This window comes from Pelecanus crispus, chromosome 6 (genome assembly GCF_030463565.1).
Source record: "Pelecanus crispus isolate bPelCri1 chromosome 6, bPelCri1.pri, whole genome shotgun sequence".
Lineage (NCBI taxonomy): Eukaryota > Metazoa > Chordata > Aves > Pelecaniformes > Pelecanidae > Pelecanus > Pelecanus crispus.
In genome coordinates this window covers 1,119,013-1,141,379 of record NC_134648.1, presented here as the reverse complement: position 1 = coordinate 1,141,379, position 22,367 = coordinate 1,119,013, and the positions used below count along the sequence as shown (strand labels likewise).

The window sequence follows — 22,367 nt, the reverse complement described above, 5'->3', positions numbered from 1 at the left end:
ATAATTTCATGTTTCCTGCCTTGGTGGCTGGATTCTTTTTTAATGAAAGTAAAACTAGGAATCACTAAGGTTGGAAAGGCCCTCTAAGATCATCAGTCCAACCGTCACCCAACACCCCCGTGCCCACTAAACCATGGCCCCAAGTGCCACCTCTGCCCGGTTTTTGAACCCCTCCAGGGCTGGGGACTCCCCCACCTCTCTGGGCACCCTCCTCCAATGCCTGGCCACTCTTTTTGGGGCCGGGCGAGGCGGTTTGGTCCCTCTCCAAAGGGGAGAAGCCCCGGCTTGCTGGCACCGCCGCACCCCCCGCAGCTCCGGCCCCGGGTCCTGCGCGCTCGGCCCGCCCCGGCTGGCCCCGGGGGCGGAGGCCGGAGCCCGGCGGCCGGGGCCCGGCCCTCCCCGGGCCTCCCCGGGCCTCCCCGCGGCCATTGGCCGCCGGCGCCGGGCCCGCCTCCGCCTCCGCGGCCGCGCAAGCGCCGCACCGGGGCCGCCGGCAGCAGCGGGCGCGCGGCGGGAGCGTTCAGCACCGCGGGCTGCGGACAGCGCCGCGCGCCGCCGGCCATGGGGCCCGCGCCGGGATCCCCGCGCCGCGAGCAGCGGCCCCGCGGGAAGCGCCGCGATGGCGGCACCGCCTCGGCCGGGTGAGCCGGGGGCGGCGGGGCCGGGGCGGCGGGGCCGGGCTGTGCCCGGGGGTGCGGGGCCGGGGCGGCGGGGCCGGGCTGTGCCCGGGGCGGCGGGGCCGGGGGTGCGGGACCGGGCGTGTGGGTCTGGGCTGTGCCCAGGGCGGCGGGGCCGGGGGTGCGGGGCCGGGCTGTGCCCGGGGCGGCGGGGCCGGGGGTGCGGGACCGGGGGTGCGGGGCAGGGGGTGCGGGACCGGGCTGTGCCCGGGGGTGCGGGACCGGGGGTGCGGGACCGGGCTGTGCCCGGGGGTGCGGGACCGGGGCGGCGGGGCCGGGCTGTGCCCAGGGCGGCGGGGCCGGGGGTGCGGGACCGGGCGTGTGGGTCTGGGCTGTGCCCGGGGTGGCGGGGACGGGGGTGCGGGGCCGGGAGTGCGGGATGCGGCTGAGCCCAGGGCGGCGGAGGATGGGGCGGCGGGGCCGGGGCGACGGGGCCGGGCTATGCCCGGGGTGGCGGGGTCGGGGATGCGGGGCCCGGCGGCGGGGGACGGGGCAGTGGGACCGGGCTGTGCCCGGGGCGGCGGGGCCGGGGGTGCGGGGCCGGGGGTGTGGGATGCAGCTGTGCCCAGGGCGGCGGAGGATGGGGCGGCGGGGCCGGGGATGCGGGACCGGGCTGTGCCCGGGGCGGCGGAGCCCGTACCCCGGCAGGGTGGGAGCTCCCGGGGGTGCGGAGGCGGCCGGTGCCACCGGGGTTTTCCCGGAGCTGGGGGTGCGGAGCTGGGCACGGCCCCCCGGCTCCACCGAGGCGTGCCCCGGCCTCCGCCGGGAGAGCAGGCAAAGCCCCTCGCCACCTGCCCACTGCTCGGTTTTGGGGGTGGGAGACCCGTGCCAGTGCCCCGGCTGCTCCCGCACGGGGCCAGGCACACCACGCGGAGCCCACCGCCACTGCCTGGCGTGGCCTCCCGGGCCGGTTTTTATCCTGCAACGTGGGGAGCTCTCCCTTCTGCAGCAACGGGCGAGCTATTGTGGGTGAAGCTGAGCACGTTTCAGACGGAGCCCTCTTTGCGCCAGGCTACAGGCAAGCACGGTTCTCACTCCACAGATCTCTTCTGTAAAAGCCTGCAGCCCTCACCTTCTCCCCCCTGTGCCATATGCTCCTTACCTGGTGTCCTAAACCAGGTTGGCAGCCACAGTCATTGTCATTTTCTGGAAATGTCAACAAGCCCGTAATCACGGGCAAGGAGCCATCCCCCAAATTTGCAAGCACGTTGCCATTTGTTAGACCGGAGGCAACAGATCTGAGCTCTTCCGATTCTGTTTGCCCAGAGCGCACCCCGAGGTCAACAGCACGCAGATTCCTTCTGCAAGCCAAGGAGTTTCACTTCTGTCTGATGCAGGCTATTCGCGCTGAGACATCCCCACCTGCCCGGGGGACCCAACGGGGCACTCGCTTCTCTTTAGACAGCTCTCAAGAGCTCAGCCAGAGGCTGGTGTGCTTTTGGGTCTTGGTGCTCGCTGTGTGACTGCCCCACAATCCAGCACTGTTTTAAGTCTTGGGCGTTCGACGGGGTCAGAGCTATCACTGAAGCCCTGCTAGCTTTGCTTGCCTGAGTAATCCTTGCTCAAACAGGTCTTTTGAAATGAATGCTGCAGCCTGGAAGAGTTAAGTTATAGAGATGAGTTAAGCCATCTGAAACGGGTGTATTTTGAATTTCACTCATGCTGCTCACTCAGGAACTAAAATTTATGGCAATAAAGCACAAGAAGATAGGTCTCACCCCTGAGCATGCGTATACATAAATGCTTCTTTATGCAAGGCTCTTCCTATAGCCGCCGAAGGGTTAGCTCTGCAGGCCCCGTCCTCTGCTCCTAGCCAGCGCTCTTTATCATCAACACTCAATTCATCGTCAGAAAAATAGAGGCTTGAAGACACTGCCTGCCTTCTGGCCTCCTTCAGACTGTGATAGCAAGCTGGTGTTTTCTTTTCCTTTCCCTCTTCATTTCATTCCGTTTCTTTTTCCTTCAAAACAAGGCTTAGCAAACACGATTTTACCACCGCGCTGCCGGTGTAGACGGAGCAAACTGCACCCAGACCTAGTCTGGCACTGCAGAGCCCTTTGTGTCTGGCCGTGTCCCTTCACACACGCGTGTACCCACCGCAGCCAGTAAAGGTAAGGCTGTTCAGACGAGGCAACGGAAAGGATTATAGAACTAAACTTTTCTTGGCAGACTTACGTGGGAAGCAGAGTTTTGCAGTCTCATTAATTTTTCATGATGATTTAACATACTCAGGAGTCTCATTAACAAAAAGATTGTAGGTCTGCTCAAGGATACGCACCATCCCGCTGCTAGACCGAAAAAGCAAAACAAAGAGCAACTACACGGAAATTTTTCGGTGCACGAGAATTTGACCCAGCCTAAGGAGGAGAGGAATTGCTCAGGAGGTGCCTGTCTCTCCCTGCCAGCTCGACAAGGAGCTGGAGAGAGTGAAGGAGGTGAGAGTGAAGCACAATGAACCCTTCCCTAATCTCTGGAAAAGGGCACTCTTATCTCCTTAGAAAACACAAGCAAAGAAGCTCTTTTTTCTCGAGAGCTCCACTGCTGTTTTCCTGGTGGCATGTTCAAAGAGAAAACCCCTATTTAAATTCCATTATAAAAACCCATTCTTAAAAAGTCATTTACAGCTCTCAAAGAAAAAGCCATTAATCTAGATGGAAGCTGACCTATAGCACGTGGGTTTAATTCAGAAAGAATTTATGGGTTTTTTTTCACTTAGGAAAGCTTGTACAGCTGATATGGAAGCAAAACCTTGCTAGAGTAAGGAAAAAAGGGAAAGAAAAGAAAACTAGCTGCTTCTTTTACGAATGAAATTTTGCAGTGCTTAATGTCTAATTGAGCAAAGGTTCCTGGGGGAAAAGGGCTGTGGTTGTAGTCAAGATACAGACTCTTGCCCTTTCTCTCGCTTGTTTTTATTCCCCCTTGAGATTCTTCTGTCAACAGGAGAAGTTGTAGTTTGACTCCGGCACCAGACAGCTCCATTCACTTGGTAGGTGTTTCCCGTCTTTCATATGCAAACTGCTGCTTTCCTGATCCTCTCCTTAGTATGCGAAGGGTGAGATAATCTTTCTATTAAAAAAACAAGTGCTGATAGAAATGGTCTCAGGGATGAGGGTGGGATTAGGCAGACCGATAAAGAAGCCATTCCTTCAAAACACTGAGTTTTTTGGCCCATTTCTCCTCTCGCAGAGACGCACGCGCTCTCCTGCTGATGGCTCAGAGGGGAGACGTGCCAAAGAAATGGAGTGGCTGAGGAAAGGGAAGGTGACCACACGCCGTCATTTCCCTGCCCCGCAAACCTTCCTCCGCCCGCGCTCAGCTCCGTGTGCCGGCAGAGTGAAGCCATCCCGAGGGGGAAGGCGCTGGGGGCAGGCAGCCAACGCGGCGTGCTTCCAGCAAAGCCTCTCGCTGGGGCTTTGATGCTCCGGCTGGTGGGGAGGTGGGCAGCTAAAGCCACCTCCTGCTGACACTTTCTGCGGGGCAGCGTCCGAGCTTCGCAGCTGGCGCTGGTCTCTGGGCGGAGGGAGAGAGCCCGCTCACAGCATTCAGCCCTTGGCTCCTGCCACAGGCTCTGCAGTGCCTACCACTGCTCCGCATCCCGGCAGAGGTGGAGTGGCAGAAAGCTGTCTCCTTAGAAATCTTGACCTTATCTTGCCTGTTTTCTTGTGGGAAGAAGCTTCTGTCCTTTTGTTCATTTCCCCGCACGAAGTAGGCTGCCTATAACCTGGTACTCGTCTCAGAAAAGCACTGCTGCACTCAAAGTCACTCAGGCAGTTTCATAAATTGGATTATTATACTGTCTAGACATCTTAAGGGAAGAGATGGGGAAGCAAATAGCGTGAGAAACGCAACTCATTGCCATGGGTAACAGGAGCAGTTAACTCCAGTCCGTCCCTTGCTGTACACCTCCTTGTCCTCTCTTTTCCCAGCACCTCTTTGGTTGCATCCAGCTGAGCTTGAAGAAGAAAATGGAGGCTGTCAGGCCACCTCTGTAGGCTTTTCTGTGGCTGAGAGACCATTTCTGCCCACTCAATCCCAAAGATGTCAAATATCTGACACGGCCCAGACTGGGAATGAACGTTAAAAAAATAAATGTTTCTTTTCCCCTGGTGTTAGTCTTCGTTAGTGTCAGCACGGCAAGCAGAGTCCAGTGCGGTGCCATGCCCACCTCTTCTCCTGCCTGACAGTAAACAGATATCAGAAACTCCTCCATGACCATTTTTCTTGCATAGTTTAGGGTCCTGCAGGCCCAGAAAAGTAATAGTCGTGTGGTTGCAAGCAAACAAGGACCAGCCTACGTCTCTGGTCAGACTTCAGCATATCAAACGTTAAGCCCGCCAGCACTGTGGCTAATTGGGAGTGTAGCAAGTGAAGACTCGAATTGTGCAGAACTGCCAGCAGTGATTATCCAAACCAATCATTATTTGCGAGCTCCAGGTTTCCCTGGAGATTTTGGATAACCAAGGTCATATCGTCATGGAGCTGGAGAGAGATGAGCATAAGGCAACTCATATCTGGAGGGTGATTGACAGAACTGTAATTGTTTAGCCTGAAAAGGAGATAATGAAGAAGAGTCATGAGCGAATGATTTGAACTAGCCAAAGTTACTCTGAAACATGAAGTCACTGAGCAGGGGACTGAGTTAAGTGACAACATGCGGGGGAAGAACAGAACTTGACAGTATTTTGCAGCAAAGATGGTAAACAAGAAGAATGGGCTTTCATGTGAAATATTAGAATTAACTATATTAACGTATGTGCATAAAAACTGGAGGCAATCTGCAATATCCAAGAGTTTGACATCTGCTTTCCCCACCAGGAGGTTTTGTAGCTGAGGGGTTTTTTGGAGGAGGAATTTTTCATTGCATGCTTCCTGCATCTCCCCAACCATCTTCAAAGTGTATTTTGTGAAAGCCTTTTTGTTCTGCCCAGTGTTACACATTCACCATCAGATGAGGCAGACATGGCAGCACAGCCATCAGACTAATTTAGTTATGAAAAGCCTCTGGTCCCGATCCCCTATGCAGATCCAGCAGTTTAAACGAAAAAGAATTTTGTTTTTGCTTTGGAAAAAAAGAACACAAATATTGTACAGGTGGGGGAATACCAAAAGCACAAGTTGTCAGTGCAGCAGCGTCTCTGTGAATTATTATGCGTTGTAGGAAACCATCACCTATTTAAAGTGTACAAAACTTAGGAAAAACAACAGGATCAAGGTAGAGGGAAAATAGTAACTTAGAGGCATCAAAAAGGGAGTGAAAAAAGGTCTAGACCTTGCCAAAGCGTAACACTACCACAATCCCAGCTCTCTGATGAAAATTCTCTAACCCAGGACTACTAGTACAAAACTACATGCCCCAAATAAGACGCTCCTGCACTTCGGTCGCTGGACACCTGGGAAGAGTGAGATGAATTACAGTTTAAGCTTGAGAGAGTGGATTGAGGGACTCTCCTGGTCAGCTCTCCCAAAAAAACTCTGCCCCTGCACCTCAACAGAGCCACAGGGGATGCGGTGGTTAGCATCTCCCGGTCAGGTTGGTTCTATAATTAGTATAGATGGGCAATGACTAATTAAAGATGTCATTTTATATGTTGACTACCACAGACCGTAATCTGTCTTTGGGCTGTCTGCAGTGCACCTGCCCTGCGCTGCAGCAGTATGGCCGAACCTGGATCCCTCCCAGTGCAGGGATGACGCTGATGAGGCTGTAACACGTCCAGGCAAGACCTCAGATTGCGTCTCATGAACAGCTTTGCTGGCATTTGATTTATAATCTCATCTATTGCATTCATATACACCCATGACACATCTGTGGTCTTCTGTTGTAAACTACCTTTATATAGAGCTACAGCACAAATCATGCGCTTAAAAGTCTGGGTAATCCTGCCAGTAATCCATCTGTGACAGGACAGCAAGGACTTCATGCGACACGGTGGATATTATTTCTTTTGACAAATTCTGTGGGTGAATGGGATATCATTGTCACAATCTGTTCAGGAGCTCCTGCTTTGGCCAGCAGCACTCCCTCCTGCTGTGTTGAACTAGCTCAAGTCTTACTAGTACTCTGGTTGCAGAGCAGAGGCAACCAAGCGCTGGAACTGTTGGGAGCAACCTGTCAAGCTTATCTCAATGAGGTGTGCACACATCGGTCTGCTGGTTTTCTGGCACCTGCTTCAGTGCAAACTTTGACTTCTTCAGCCTCTTTGTATATCTGTTGTCATAGGAAATGTCAGCGGTCTCACAGGTGCTGTCTGACGTTGCTCTCTTTGGGTGTACAGCTTCTCCCAAGGATGCAGAGAAGCTCGCTTATGCAGGCACTGGTATTTGCATGCTATTTTAATATCATTCTGCCATTTCTTCTCTCCTTCCTTGGCCGCTTCCAAAAAATATTCATCAAAGGAATTTGGTGACCCAAAATAAAATCCCCCAGGTAGTTCCCCCCTTCCTGCATGGCCCGACTTCAGCAAATCTGTATTTGAAGGTGAGTTATTGCTTCTGAAGTCCGTGTTATTGTAATGAGGACCCACGAACACACCATCCGTGTCTGTAACTATGCTGCAGCTGTCTTCTGGCTTAAAAACTAAAATTAGCATTGGATGGTGTCCAATCAGTCAAGATTTCTTTGTTACCAGTCCCTGGACTGGTACACTGTGCAACTAAAGCTGAGTGCGATGTCCGTGCCGTGAGTCTCCACACCAGCACTTGTGTAACTGCTACCACAAACATTACTCTGTTGCAATGATTTTAACGAAATAAGCCCATTTTGTACAATCATGAAAAATAGTTTCTCAGTGGTGATAAACTCAATTGATGTTGGAAAGTACATAGCATAAGCTGCCAAGGCCAGTATGTCCTTCTTTCTGGAAAAAATACCAATTTTCAAGCTATACTGAGCTAACAGTATTCTTCAAATCCCTTTTGTCATTGGTATTATCATGCCATTTAATTTTGGGTGCAATTCCAGAGACTTGTAATTGCTAAAATTCTGTATTTTTCCGTGGCTGTCTGAAAAAGAAATGAGAGGGACTCTGCAAGTTTTAAAAAATATCCCCTTCTCAAACATTTTGCCTTCATTTTTTCCCACATCACATCGGGTGCCTCAGGCTAAAGTTCATCTCACTGTAGTCTTGCTCCAGCACTCATAATTCTTTGATGACTTGAGACACTTTGCGATTCTAGCTGGCCTGAATCATTCATCATACTTAATCCTCGATGCCAGACACTAGGGCAAGACACATAAGTCAGCTGTAGACACCATGGCACGTGCTTTGAACAAGGGTTTCCATATTGTGCTTTCTTTTTGAGCTCCAGATTGCACAGTGCTGCCGAAGCTCCAACACCTTGGCCAGCTGCATCTCTTGAGACAGCAATTCCTAAGGCATTTTTGGGGTCAGTGTGAGCTCAGTCTATTGTGTGTGAAGGGTTTTTTGGTGTCACACGGACTAACCAGTCCCTCAAAGTATTATTCAAACTTTCTCCAAGCTAGCAAAATCTCTCAGGTTCCATAAATCAAGACCTGTAGGAATGGAATAATTTTTTTAAATTCCTTGGAGAGAAGAGAGCGTATCGAGCAGAGACCTCATTACTTGGGAACTGAAGTCTGCAAATGTTTTGTCTCAGTAAATTGAGCAGAGGAAAGTCAAGCTTCAAGAGATCTTGAGAGACCCTAGTCCATCCCCTTCCTGCATACCAAGACCCATAATATCTGTTGCTGACACCCTTGGGAGATGTATGTCTAAAATGATCCTGAAGAGCCCAGTGGAGAGTCTGCAGGACATGGGAGCCGTTAGGGCATACGCCAGGCTGGAGGCTGAAGCCCCTTTTACACCGCCACAGCCATCAGGTTCACTGTTCGTTTTTTTTAGTGCCAGGGATGATTCACTCTCCTGCTATCCCAACGTGGAGCAGAGCCAGTCCTTCTGCAGAGCAATCACACAAATTCATCTTCCCAAGAAGCACAGATAATCGAGTGTCTTCTTCACGTGCAGCCTCCTTTGGTTTCCGCTTCCCCAGATCTCTGTAGTCACTCTGTGGTCCTGAGTTAGGACCCTGCCCTTAGCACCAGCCAGTGTGTTCTGCCCCCTCCACAGTGAAATATCTTGGAGAATTGTTTGAGGGGCTGTTAGCCAATATTTCAAAATGTTGGAGCAACACGCACCAAGATGTGATGGATTCTCCATCAGTTGGAATCCCTGAGTAAGTCATGGATGTCTTCAGAATCATAGAATCATAGAACAGAATCATCGAATCATTTAGGTTGGAAAAGACCTTTAAGATCATCCAGTCCAACCATTAACCTAATACTACCAAGTCCACCACTAAACCAATTAAGGATCGAGTAGTAATTAATGTCATGTTTCCTGGCTTGGTGGCTGGATTCTTTTTTAATTAAAGTAAAACTAGAATAGAATCATTAAGGTTGGAAAGGCCCTCTAAGATCATCAGTCCAACCATCACCCCAACACCCCCATGCCCACTAAACCATGTCCCAAAGTGCCACCTCTGCCTGTTTTTTGAACCCCTCCAGGGCTGGGGACTCCCCCACCTCTCTGGGCAGCCTCTTCCAATGCTTGACCACTCTTTCTGTGAAGAAATTTCTCCTAATATCCAATCTAAACCTCCCCTGATGCAACTTGAGGCCATTTCCTCTCATCCTATTGCTCGTTACTTGGGAGAAGAGACCGACCCCCACCTCAGTACAACCTTCTTTATAAAAAGCATAATCCAGGTCAGCCCTGAGCCTGGCTCTTGGTACAGCAAATTGGGGATGAGGTTTTACGTCTTGTGTTATGTGGGAGGCCTGTGCGAGTCTTCAGTTTGCGGGATGCGATTCCCCTGCATAGCCCTTCTACTGCTCTGCTGTTTTACCATACCTTTATTTTCTCTCACAGAGAAAAACAAAATGCAGGACCTTGCCAGACCTGTCTCGCCATGCCAGAGATCGGGAACACCGAGCCCAGCTACAGTGGCACTTCCTGGGAAAGAATCTGCCCGGTCCATCACTGCTCCATTCCTGCATCCCCCAGGCTGGGGGGAGACCACCTGCCCTCCTCCAGCCACACGCTTGGGCCAGTCTCCACCCAGTCCAATGGCCAGGTGCCGTCGAGCTCCCAGGACTTGCAGCAGCATCGCCTGTATTACCCCTGCAACCAGCAGGAGCCCCGAGGCAGCTACGGCCTGCCCCCGCTCCCCGGGCACGGCGAGAGGCCCATGCTGTGTTCCCACCTTTCCAGCAGTGATCCCGTGCCAGCTTCCCACCACGGGGCCTCGGAAACCCCCTGGAAGCAGTGGTCCCCGGGGCAGCGACGGCCGGTGCAGCATCACATTGTAACAGTCAGGTAAGAGGCACACGGAGAGCGGCTCAGGGGCTTTCCAAAAGCGTCTCCTGAACTCTGTGGTGGGAAGTGGGAGGGGATGAGAAGGGTCTGAGTGGGGAGGCATAAAACATGGTTTTGCTTTTCAGTTTGGGACAGCAGCTGCCCCAAAATGCACGGAGGGATCCAGTCTGCTCTCTCCATCTCTGTGGGAAGTGCACAGGGAGCTGCCATTCCCACAGCAGGGAGAGGCAGGATTTGCTGCTCAAGGCGACTTATTGAATAAAGCCAAGGTCACCCAGTTGCTCCTAGGTCACGCAGCTCTGACTGTGCCCATCTTCTGTGATCTTTGTATTTTCTCCTTTTGCACTGCAAGACATCCAGCTGGCTAATCCTTTATCTCGGCAGAGTTTCTCAGTGATAAGAGCAGAGTTAATTTCTTCTTCTGCCCCCACCAAAGCCGCTGCCGAAGGGAGAGGCAGCAGAGGGTAAGCACTGGCTACAGCTGAGTGGTGAGAAATACAAAAGTGGGGAAGATTATTTGGTTTTCCAGGTTGGGCAGCAACGAGGGTGTAAATTCTGTATCGTCCACGACAGAATCGGGCAAACCCCATTTGTGTGCAGAGCGCCCCGGTGACTCGCTCAGGGGGGTGGATGTGTTTTGGGCAGCGCTGTCAGGATGCACACAGGATGGGCTTCCCCAACAGCCTGAGCTCCAACCTCTGCCCCTTCCAGCCAGCATCATCCGCCCTTGCTGCGCCTGCCTTTTGGAGTCCACTGTTGGCACTAAAGACCACGATCCCTTTGCCACCACAGCAGTAGTCACCAAATTCCGATAAAAGATGGCACAGGATTCCTTCCTTGCCTGTGCACAGCGGCGCAGGGTTAGGCACAAAAGCCCTTTATGGTCTCATTTTCTAGCCATTAACAGAGGATTTAATTTGCTTGTGTTTGCAGCGTAGAGCAATTGCAGTCAGAGGAGCGGAGCCTGGATCCTTTTTAGCTCGTATGCTATCAACAAAATTGTCAACTATCTTCTCCGTAACAGGTTATTGAAGGAGGAAATGCAGCTGGATTGCAAATCCCTGGCAGAATACGCAGCACTAGCAGACAGAAAAGTGATAACATAACAATGCTAGAATGGGATTTTTAATCCAAGCAAATCTGCTTGAGAAGCTATTGTGAGAGAATTAGCACAGGATGGGCAGCGTGCTGCCAGAACGAGAACAATGTTTAATAATCTGGTGAGGATTTTTCTTTGCTCCCCTCTCTCCCAAACCTGTGGAGCATTAGTGTGATGAAAACACAACATAATTTATTACACGTGCCACTGAGAGCCACTCTTCCATGGGGAACTCTCCTCCATTGCTTTTTCATTTCTTCCGTTCCTAACAACCTGCCAGGAAGGACGAGCTGCCACGGGGTCACCAGTCGGCTGCCCGGGACTGAGCAGAGCCCCAGGGCCACCTGCCCCACGCAGATATCGGAGTGCAGCAGGACCTTCTCCCAGTTTAAGCCAAGAGCGCAGGAGGAGGGTGAAGGGAGGAGGGAGCACACTTGGCACGGCTCCGGAGAGAGGAGGAAGCCACAGCTGGGAGCAGTTCACTGGAAGCTGCATTGCAACCCAAGGCCATGCCGGGCTGGGGCATATTTCAAGGGGACATTTCTGTGGAAACGGAGAGTGGAATGAAAGGTCCTTCAGATACGGTGACCCACGGAGGTGCAGCTTTTCTGTTAAGATGTCAGTGGAAAGCTTGCCCTCAGGGATTCTTTAACAAACGAAACCTTGGATCCCCTGGGGATGGCTTCTATATTTCATTCCTCAGAGCCCTACAAGTGGGAATGACAAATGCTCCTCTGTGAAGAAACCCCGGTAAAATGTTTTGAGCAGCTCCACTGGCCGCCTGCTCCTCCAGACTGGACAAATGCCATCTTTGGAAGGGCCTGGGAAACAAATGAGAGCCACCTGTTTGGAAAATCCCTGCTGAGCTGCACAGGAAATAAAAACTATCTATAGGCACTGCTAGCCCAGCTGATGAAATTTAATAAAGAGGTATGCTCTTGTCAAGAAACAATTTAAAAATTCAGTAGGAAAGCACTTAAACCATATAGATTTTCATGGGTAGAGTTGCGGTGCGACTTCTATGGGATTACATTGCTAATGTCCATTACTTTCTACAGGGTTTTCTTAGAGGGGCAAAAATGAGGAGTGACTACGTGTCTTCCCACCCTGTTTGGTGAAAATGCCAATGGAGAGGAAAAGGCTCTGTTATTCATTAAACTAATTCATGTAGTGCCAGTACTCTTGCAGCAATGGCTCAGCTTGGTGCCTTACAGCCCAGCACTGTGCTTTGTAGGAAAATAACAAATGCATCTTTTTTTTTCTTGTTTTTCTGCCTGCAGACATGACAAAGCTTTCAGGATGCCAAAAAGGTATGTTTAATATCAAAAGCTTCCTGTCCTTCTACCCCATTATCATTGCTCTCCTACCCTGCTATCAGGAATTGCAGAGTATTATCGCTGGTGACATCCCTGGCAGGCCCAGCTTCAGAGGCAAGGTCAGCACTCCCCGCTCGGGGCTTCCCATCCGCTGGGAAAAATCTCAGTGCGCTTGCGAGATCAATTTAGCCTGCATTAATGAATAGCAGCACTGTCTCGAGAGCTGTTCTTGCGGCAGGTGCCTGGCTCTAATCCATACGACAGTTTTTTTATATAATAATCCTGTGTGTGTGTGTGTGTGTATAGATACATATATATATATAGGATTAATCCAGCCTGGCCCACCAGATTAGCAATCAGGAGGATAGCCCATCCATTAAATAAATTCAGCTTTTCAAAAGACAGAGGATTTTTAATACATTTCTGAAAATTGAAACAATTTGATTGCTTTCAATTTCTGTTTAAAAGCTGATTTTTGTAAAGTATTTTTTCTGGAAGGTTTGGGTAAGTATCTTCCATCATCAGATACTGCAGCTGATTCTTTTTTTTTCTTTTTTTTTTTTTTTTTCCTGGTAATTGGACATGGAATCACCCAAAACAGCCTCCAGAAATGAGGCACTCTAATGCATAAAGGGCAATTTTTGTTCATTTTCATAGTAAAGACTTCACCTATGAAAACCAACTTGATAAGGCAGTCTTAAATTTAAAAAAATACCAGGCCTGACCAAAACTCATGTGAAAAGTTCTTTGAAGGGCTTGTGGTGATTTCTCATTATGAGACATGGCTGCATTATTTGACTGAGTGAAGTTGGAGGCAAGAGGAGCAAAAGAGCAGGCAAGCAGGAACGTTACACCTCGAGGCTGATAAACACTGGCACAGCTGCTCTAAAGTTCATAAATATTTCACTTCCCCGTGAAGCTCAAATATTTGTCAACTATTTTTGAATAAAGAATTTCTTATATTTCAGAAATACATCAGAATACAGAAGAAATACCTAGAACCTGCCAAACCAGAGCAGGAACCCATTCTGCTATCTTATATCTCAACAGATATTTTTGAGGAAGACAAAAATCTTGAGGCAGTAAAACCTGCACTGGTAAAAAATTGTGGGATAGTAACTTTGACAGATCATTCTATAGGAGACACAGTTTGTCCCAAAAGAAAAATAGGACCTTGGATGGCAAATTTTAGACCAGCTCTTGAGAACAAAAGTACCTGGCAAGAGTTTTGGCCGGAGTAAGCTGCTTCTCTGGATGGGTTTTGTTTGTATAGAAATGTCATTAAAAATGTGTGTGCCACCATACCACACCGACAGGTATTCCAGGCATGGCCCTGGCCTGGGGGCTTGTGTGTGTTCTCCAAACCCTGAAGGAAAACTGGTCTGCTGCATTTGCAGATGCTCCTGTTGGAGGTTCAGCGTTTGGTTTTGAGGCTGATACCAGGGTGAGATTCACTCATCCTGTGGATGCAGAAGCCGCTTGTCCGCTCTGTGAAAGCTGCTGGCAATCCTAACATCGCTTACCCATCAGATCGGCGGTTTCCATCCTTTGTTGCTGTGCAGATGTCCGTGCATTTCCCAACAGTAAGGCAGGCCCCTCTATAGTGAGTGAATTTAGACCAATGACAACGGACTTGCTCGAGTTAGTTATCTTTAGGGGACCCTTCAGAATAGCCCAAAGACTTCTCAGGGTGGGTCCACACGTTGAAAATCTGCAGGCCAAACCATTAGGCAGCTACTAGCTTCAACTGCACAATGGGGAAAAAAAAAGGAAGAAGCTCTTTTTAAATGCAATCTTTTAAGTTAAATATTTAAAGCTTCATTTTGCCCTGGGACGCAAGAGTCTGTTTTTTATTATTTCTGATTGAAAAAGCAGGAAAATGCAGGGAGGCAAAATGTAATTACCCGAGTTAATTAGAATTGCCTGCAAACATCCAGTTGGAGGTCTAATATGTTCATTAATAGCTGTACTAGAGCCTCTAAGCTTTTCAATAAATAAACACTCAAACCAGAAAGCCCTAATTCTTTTACTTCCTTTCACTAACACTACATTGGTTCAACAGCAGGTTTCGTGCTAATAGCCCAAGTGCCTTAACAGCTGCATTTTTTCTTCTCCTGTTGATTCCAGTTATTCTCAAATGATCGCGGAGTGGCCCATAGCCGTCCTGGTGCTGTGTTCAGTGATGGCTGTGGTTTGCACTTTAGCTGGCCTGCTTGTTGGAAATTTGCCTGACTTTTCAAAACCCTTAATGGTAAGTCCCTACAGACGATATGTCAACATGAACATAAGGAAAATCCACGGGCCATCCAGTGCTTTCTGCCATATAAAATGAGCCTTTGCTCCTTCCGTCTCTGCAGATAGAGGCAGTGAGGCAGGACAGTAAATCATGGAGGACATTAAAGCCACTAGAAAAAATGACCATGTTTATCTGCTGTCCTTAACCCACACCTTCACAGCGTGCAACCAAAGCAAGATTCCTTCAGAACGGACATAATGTGTCAGATACTGTACATAATATGTACAGATACTTAATACTATGCATTACTTTATGCATAGTATTTGCTGTTTCTTTGACACCACAGAAAGAGCAGCGCCTATGCCAGTGGCAGCCACCAGCCCATCTCTCAGCAATGCTGCGGACTCGCACGAGTGCCCTCACCCTGGTGTGGAGACACTGCCAGCACAAACTGGGATTGCTCCTCCTGCTCCCCTTCCACTGCTGGAAGGCTGGGCTTGCCCAAAAGGACTAGCTAGGCTGGGTGGCAACTGGATGGAGGATCTGGCTTTGGCTCCTGCAGCCTGCGTGTGAGGCTCTTGAAATGGAGAGACTGCCCCGTTCTGAGCACGGCTGCACAGGGTCCTGTTTTCCATGCAGGATCCCACATTTTCTAAAGTCACCCCTGTCTCTCGTTAATGGAAGAATCCTGGGAAAATAAGAATAGACTAGAGTTTGTCCAGGAAGAGGAAAATTACCCCCATTTCTGTAAATGACTATTTTACTTGAAGAGGAGGAGGAGAGTCTTATGATATCAGGGAAAGAGAATTCTAGCCATCTAGCCTTCCAAAAAGGAAAGGAAAGGAGAAATATTTTTTTCTGTCAGCTCTGGGATGCAGTATTTCCAGGGAAAATTCAACTTGTGTCTCTCTCCAAGTTGTAGTAATAATCTCGTATAGTATCTGTGTCTAGGAAGAGGATTAAGGAAAGCTAAGCTAAACTAAAATGCAAGCTGATGACAAAACCCTTTTGCTTGGCTGCAGGGTTTCGAGCCACGAGATACTGACATTGGCAGAAAGCTCGTTGTGTGGAGGAATGTAGAGAGCCATACAGGCTACAAGAAGACCTTTTCCCTTTCTCCCTATGCCGAGAAGAAAAGGTATTTGAGTTTGGTTTGGGGGGGGTTGAGGGAGATGTTGGCTGTAAAGTTATAGATTCAACGGTCCAAGATACCTATGTGAATTACAACATATATGCTATGCTTAAAAGCGACCAAGGCACTGGAGACTTTAGTCTGTTTGCCTGCAATGGACTTGGGCTCCCTGTTCTGGAAACTGGGAATTAGGCTCTAAATGCTTCATGCGTTTACTTCACTGTTTACCTTTAAGAGCCTGCAGAGGCGACTCTGCATGCCCGCCCAAGGGGATGCAGTTTCTCACTTAGTCTCATGCAGTTCCCTATAAAGGGGCACCGTCAACCCGGTATCAAAAAGCTCCCATGACGACTCTTATTGCTGCAGGGGTGTCATGTGTGGCACCAGAGCCTTGTCAGTGAAGGTGGCTCATAGCCAGATGATCTCTAGTTACACAAATAATCTGATCTCTTGCTAGCTATGATGACATTGGCATTAGCAGAGGACAGAAGGCTCAGGGAGAACAAGAAGCGAGGACACGGAGAATGGTGGAACAAATCTACGGAGCGGATGGTTTCTTTTGTGGTCCCCCAGGTGAGTGAAATCTTGATGGGGTAGTAAGTATTACACACCCGGAACTCAACAGCATACAGCATTGTCAAAGTGGTTTAGGACACAGGGGAATGTTCAGAAAGCACTCTGAGAAAGCAGCGTGTACAATACCACCCTGTGAAACCCAAGCCACCTTTTGCATAGTGATCTTCCAGCACTTCATGACGGAGTGGTTAGAAAAAGCTTGTTCTGATATTCTGGAGAAGAGTTGTTTCTCCTTAACTTTTTGTCATACTTCCTTTTTCCCTTTTAGAAATAGGCCTTAAAAGCACCAGTAAAAGGACTAATGTTTTCACCATTTACCCATAACAAAAGTGAATACTCTGAAGAAACAGGGTTTGCCCCACTCCCTGTCTGTTCCCACTCCCTCTGTGTTCCTTTTCTTCTTAAAAAATGTAAGTGGTGGTAAATCTGGAGGGAAAAAGAGGAAAACTCCCAGACACCCCAGATTTGTCCCAAAATGGACACTAAGTAAGTAGAAGAAAGAGGAACAGCATGCAGATATTTTTACTCCCTTCCCTGTCTACTCCATTCCAGAAACCGGTCAAACACCAACCCTCAGGTCCTTGGGAGTTTCTGGCTGAACTCGAGCCCCTCGCTTTGTAACAGGGGTGCAGAACCAGATGCCAACACTCGCTAAAAGCATGCTGGCAGCACGGAGAGCGTATTTTGAAAACGCCCCAGCGCTGCTCTCCTGCTGCTGACAGATGGGCGAGGAGCAGAGGTCAGATCACACGAGGCAGATGCTACCACTCACTACAAGCTACTGTCTTTGTGACCTGCTTCCCTCCAGGGAGTCCTCCATAGCAGTTGTATAGACAGCGAGATATATATATATATTTTTTTTTTTTTTTTTTTTTCCCCCCCTGTGCACAGAGAGTCTACTCCAAACAGCCTGGCTGATTCATCTTCATTACCTAATCCTTTTTTTAATTTTTTTTTTTTCTTCTCCTTTATTTCAGAAAAGAGCTATTCCCAGCTGGTATTTATGTCCACAACTGCTGGGAGCTTATGGAACTTGCAAGCTATTCAGTCCATGTGTCAAATTGAACAAGACAAGGTTAGTAATGTCAGGAAGAACATATATACACGCTGTCTGTTTTCTGACTGCCGTAATCTTTAATCTCTAGCTGAAAGGAAGCCAGACAAAAATAACGTAAGCTACAGAACAGGTTTCAGCCTAGAGGACTCCAAAGCGTTTTACCTACTTAGCAATACATGGATGATTCCAGCTGTCACTAAAGTCCAGCTGCAACATACAGCTGCTGTTAAAGAATAAACGGACACTGAACAAGAGCTTGGTCCAGAAGCCAAAGGTGTCCATCAGAAGCTGCTGAGAATTTTGGGCAGTAGAACCTAATTACCGAAATGGAGCTACCATCTTGGAGACTGTGACAGCAAGTTTTGTAAGTGGGAAGCTTAATTGGATTAGCTGTGTTTGCCATAGGATCCAAATTTTCAAATCAGAGGTTATAAAATATAAATAACGGACAGGCTTTAATTTTTGCAAAAGGCTAGCATGTTTCAACAGCTTTAGTATTTGCAATTTGTCATTGGGAGGAGGGCGAGCCACGGGCTGGTACACCTGGAGGGGAGGATTACTGCAAGGAGCAAGGAACACTATGGGGCTGCGAGATGAAGTGTGCAGAGAGGGTGTGACACAATACTCCCTCGTCTGTTTTTCAGATACGCTCACACGTTCATTTTAGAGACCTCTGCCAGCGTACTGAAGCCAATGAGTGCTGCCCAAGCTGGTCTCTGGGGAACTACATTGCCGTCCTGTACAACAGGTCTTCATGCCTGGAGATAACCCAAGGAGACATCTCCCATACTCTGGCCCTCCTTCGTGCCTGTGCTCCCGACTACCACAAAGGTATCCTCACTCCATCTTGCATAGGTCCTGAGACCGTGAGACAGAAACACTCTCGGTGTGCCAAAGTCCCAGAAAAATGCACCCGCTTCAATGCCATTTACCAGCTTCTTCATTTCTTGGTCGACAGGGACTTTCTTAGTCCCCAGACGATGGAGTACCAAGTGCCATCTCTCAAATACAGCCTGCTGTTTTTGCCTACAAGGAAAGGTGCATCTATGATGGGGATCTACTTAGACAATCTTGAATCCTGGGATCTGTTCGATAACTATACATCTATCACTGGAATGGACCTGGGCCTTAAACAGAAACTATTCCAGCACTATCTTTTACTGGATACTAAGTATCCAGTCCTGGCAATATTAGCTATTTTTCTAAGCATTTCTTTTTATTTACGCTCAGTCTTCATTACCTTGATGGTCCTGCTCGCTGTTGTCAGCTCTTTGATGATCTCCTATTTCTTGTACAAGGTGGCCTTCAGATTCACCTATTTCCCTTTTGTAAACCTGACAGCAGTCATCATTCTCAGCAGCATTTGTGCCAACCACACCTTTGTCTTCTTCGACCTCTGGAACCTCAGCAAGAACCAGAACCCTTCCGCTGGGCTTTCTCAGTGGGTGAGTCAAACCATGCACCATTTTGCGTATCTCATGCTGGCATCTTGCTTCACAACGGCTGCTGCCTTCTACGCCAGCTACATTAGCAATATAATAGCCATCCGCTGCTTTGCTATTTACATGGGCACCTCCGTGCTGGTGAACCTGGTATTCATGATGACTTGGCTTCCTTCTTCGGCTGTGCTGTATGAGCGCTACGTAGCAACGACCTGCATTTATAAGCCAGAAGACTACTGGAACAACACCGGCCATAAGAGAGCTGCTCTTTCCCTCCATTACATTCTCAGGGGTCTCCAGAACACGCTCTCTGAAACCTCCAAGCTGCTGTTTGAAAAGCTGCTGCCCTGTGGGGTCATCAAGTTTCGGTACATCTGGATCTGCTGGTTTGCTGCCTTAGCGATAGGAGGTGCCTACATTTCCTGCTCCAACCCCAAACTCAAACTCCCAACTCTCGAGACGTCATCTGTCCAGGTGTTTAGACTGAGCCACCCCTTTGAGAGGTACGATTCTGAGTACTGCCACCAGTTCATGTTTGAGAGGCTGGAGCACGGAGAAGGGCAGCGTATGCCTGTCACGATAGTCTGGGGCATTCTGCCCGTGGATAATGGAGACCATTTCAATCCAAAAAGCAACGGCACCCTAGTGACAGACATCACCTTCACAATCCAAAACCCTGATGCTCAGAAGTGGCTCCTTGAATTCTGCCAAAAAGTGAAGAACAAAACTTTTTATTACCCTGACGCAGAGCAGAGATCTACTGTGTGCTTCATGGAGGAGTTCCTCAGGTGGATGAACAGTCGCCAGTGCTCCCAGCGAGACCACAGCTTCAACCTCTGCTGCAATCAGTTCTCCTTCCCTTACAGAAGTGAAGTCTTCCTACACTGCATCAAAATGATGCTCCTGGAACAAGGCAGGGAAGAGGCAGAAACGTACGATCTGGGCCTCAGGTTTGACGGGGAGGGAAATGTCGCTGCCTTAGTGCTACAGTTTCAAACTATTTATCACTATAGCTTCAATTACAGCAAAGCCAAACAATTCTACGAGGAAATCAACCTCTGGATAACAGAGGAAATGAAAACTGCCCCTGTGGGGCTTCAGAATGGATGGTTTACCAGTAAACTAGAGTTATACAACCTCCAGCACAGTCTCAGCACAGAAACGATGGTGGTCATGGGGCTCTCTATAGCCATTTCCTTCGTGGTGCTGCTGCTCACTACCTGGAACGTTCTCCTTAGCGTTTTCTCTGTTACTGCCATTGCGGGAACTGTCCTGGTAACCATCGGCCTTTTGGTCCTCTTGGAGTGGCAGCTCAACGCAGTGGAGTCTCTCTTCATTTCAGCTGCAGTAGGTCTCTCCGTTGACTTTACCGTCAACTACTGCATCTCCTATCATCTGTGCCCCCATTCTGACCGCCTGAGCCGAGTAGCCTTTTCCCTGAAGCAGATGAGCTGTGCCACAGCCATGGCAGCTTCTGCTCTCTTCTCTGCAGGGGTCATTATGTTGCCTGCGACGGTCCTGGCGTATAGGAAGTTGGGGATATTCATCATGATGATCAAGTGTATCAGCTGTGGGTTTGCCAGCTTCTTCTTCCAGTCACTGTGCTGCTTCTTCGGCCCGGAGAAGAACTGCGGACAGATCCTTTGGCCTTGTGCCCACACCATGAAAGACTATTCTGACGACTCCGGGCCAAATGGAAGCTTTGCCTGTGCAGGGAGCGAGAAGCAAAACCGGTTGCGGAAGGTCCAGGAGTCCAACACTGCAAACGAACAATATGAGCTCCAGCCCTTGTCCAGAAAGCTCAGCGACAGTTTTGACAACAGCACTTCCACAAGCAAGCTGTCCAACCGTCCGTCAGTGCTCTCTGAAGACACACAAGTTGAAGACAACAGGTGCCCCAGAATAGGAACGCACCCTTCCCTTGAAAGAGAGAGACAGAATCTGCGGGCGACCCTTGGAGACCAGCAGGTTGGCCTGTGCCAGTGTCCTGCCTTGCAAACCTCCTCTCCGTACAAGCACAGCAGCTCAGGAGCAGAAATTCACGGGGAGAGACTCTGCCGAGATTGCCGATGTCGAAAGTACGGTCCGAAAACTTGGGATGGGTCTGGGCTGGACCATATCCAGCCGGCTGGCATGAAAGAAGAAGGGCAGCTCAATAAATCACAGTGCTCTAGTGACACTGCCCAGCAGCAGTCGGATTATACCTCAGACAACAGCCATCTCCCTGCTGCTGACATCTACAAAATTCACAGATGCCTTTGTTCTCTTGGCAGCTCTTTTGACATGCTCAACATCTCCAGTGAGACATCGATTAGTGATTTTGAGCAAGGCCTAAGGCTTGCTGAATCAGCCAGTTCTTGTCCTGATGTCTTAGAGCTGTCCGATTCGTACAGTCAAACAGAGAGAGGGTACCTGAACGGGAAGAGAGATACCCTGCGGCTGGACCTGAGGGAGACTGTCTTTGATCTCTCTCCAGCAGCATCACAGCAGAACAGCTCTTCATGGAAAAATCGATTTGGATTAGGGAGTGAAGGTCCGGTTGTGTTACCGAACAGCCAGCCAGACCTGCCTGATGTTTGGATCAAACGATCTAGCGCGCAAAGTTCTGGTTACAACAGTTGAAACCTTGCAGAAACCAAAACGGTACTGCTAGGGAAAGGGGAAGTCGGAATCTCCTTGGAACTGTAAATATCAGTTTTTTCCTCCCACCTCTCCTAGAGCTGAGACTATTTCTTAGTATTTCAGCTGTGCAAATACCTGTGTTTTCACAGAACCAGCAAATCTGATACTAGTGAGAGGATGTGAGATCGATCTTGATGGCGTACAAGCCCTTTGACCTTCCAGTGTCTGGTGCCATATTCACAGCTGTACTGCAAAACTTATCCAGTAAACCTGTTTTGTCATTTCCTACAAGGTGATTAGATTTTGTTTTCTTGTCAGTGTCACATAGGAGAGAAATAATGAGGTGAATCTCCCCAGATATTTAATAACAGAGAAAGAGAGCTCATGTAAAAAAAAAAAAAATCCAACCCCCAAATCCACAACTATTGAAAATCTAGATATTAAGTGAAGAGTGTATTGTTAATAAAAAATGAAAGTCTTTCATTTTCTACTGAGTCAAAAGCTGCTTTATGTGAAGTCCAGGTTCACAGATCTCATCAAAATAGTTCAGATATTATAAAAAAATCTTGTCGGGACTTTTGAGTTGATACAGTCCCTTACTGATCATGGAAGAGGCTGCAGAATCCAGCCCAAATCTATTTTTTGTTTTATCAGAAGAAATTCTAGTACTGCCAAAGATTTTTAGTGTGAGATTTGACCTTTGAGAGACGTGTCCTCGTCCCCTCAGTGACTCGGGTGCTTTGTGTGTCGTCTTCATAGCTTGTTTCCACTCAAGGCATTCCCTACAAACATGTAACTTTTTAAAATCTGCGTATCTGGTGAATCTTGAATTTTACATTTTTTTCTCTCTACCAGAAACAAACAGGAAAACAAAC

At 49.0% G+C, this 22,367-nt stretch overlaps 1 protein-coding gene across 1 annotated transcript; it reads left to right on the top strand.

Annotated features, from left to right (window-relative positions):
- The first annotated feature begins 561 nt into the window (after window positions 1–561).
- On the top strand, window positions 562–21,492 carry DISP2 (dispatched RND transporter family member 2). The gene is made up of 8 exons (XM_075712925.1): window positions 562–641; window positions 9,566–10,012; window positions 12,392–12,421; window positions 14,555–14,678; window positions 15,686–15,801; window positions 16,253–16,368; window positions 17,349–17,446; window positions 18,073–21,492. The coding sequence occupies exons 1-8, from the start codon at window positions 562–564 to the stop codon at window positions 21,490–21,492; spliced, it is 4,431 nt and encodes a 1,476-aa protein (XP_075569040.1).
- Window positions 21,493–22,367: the final 875 nt, after the last annotated feature.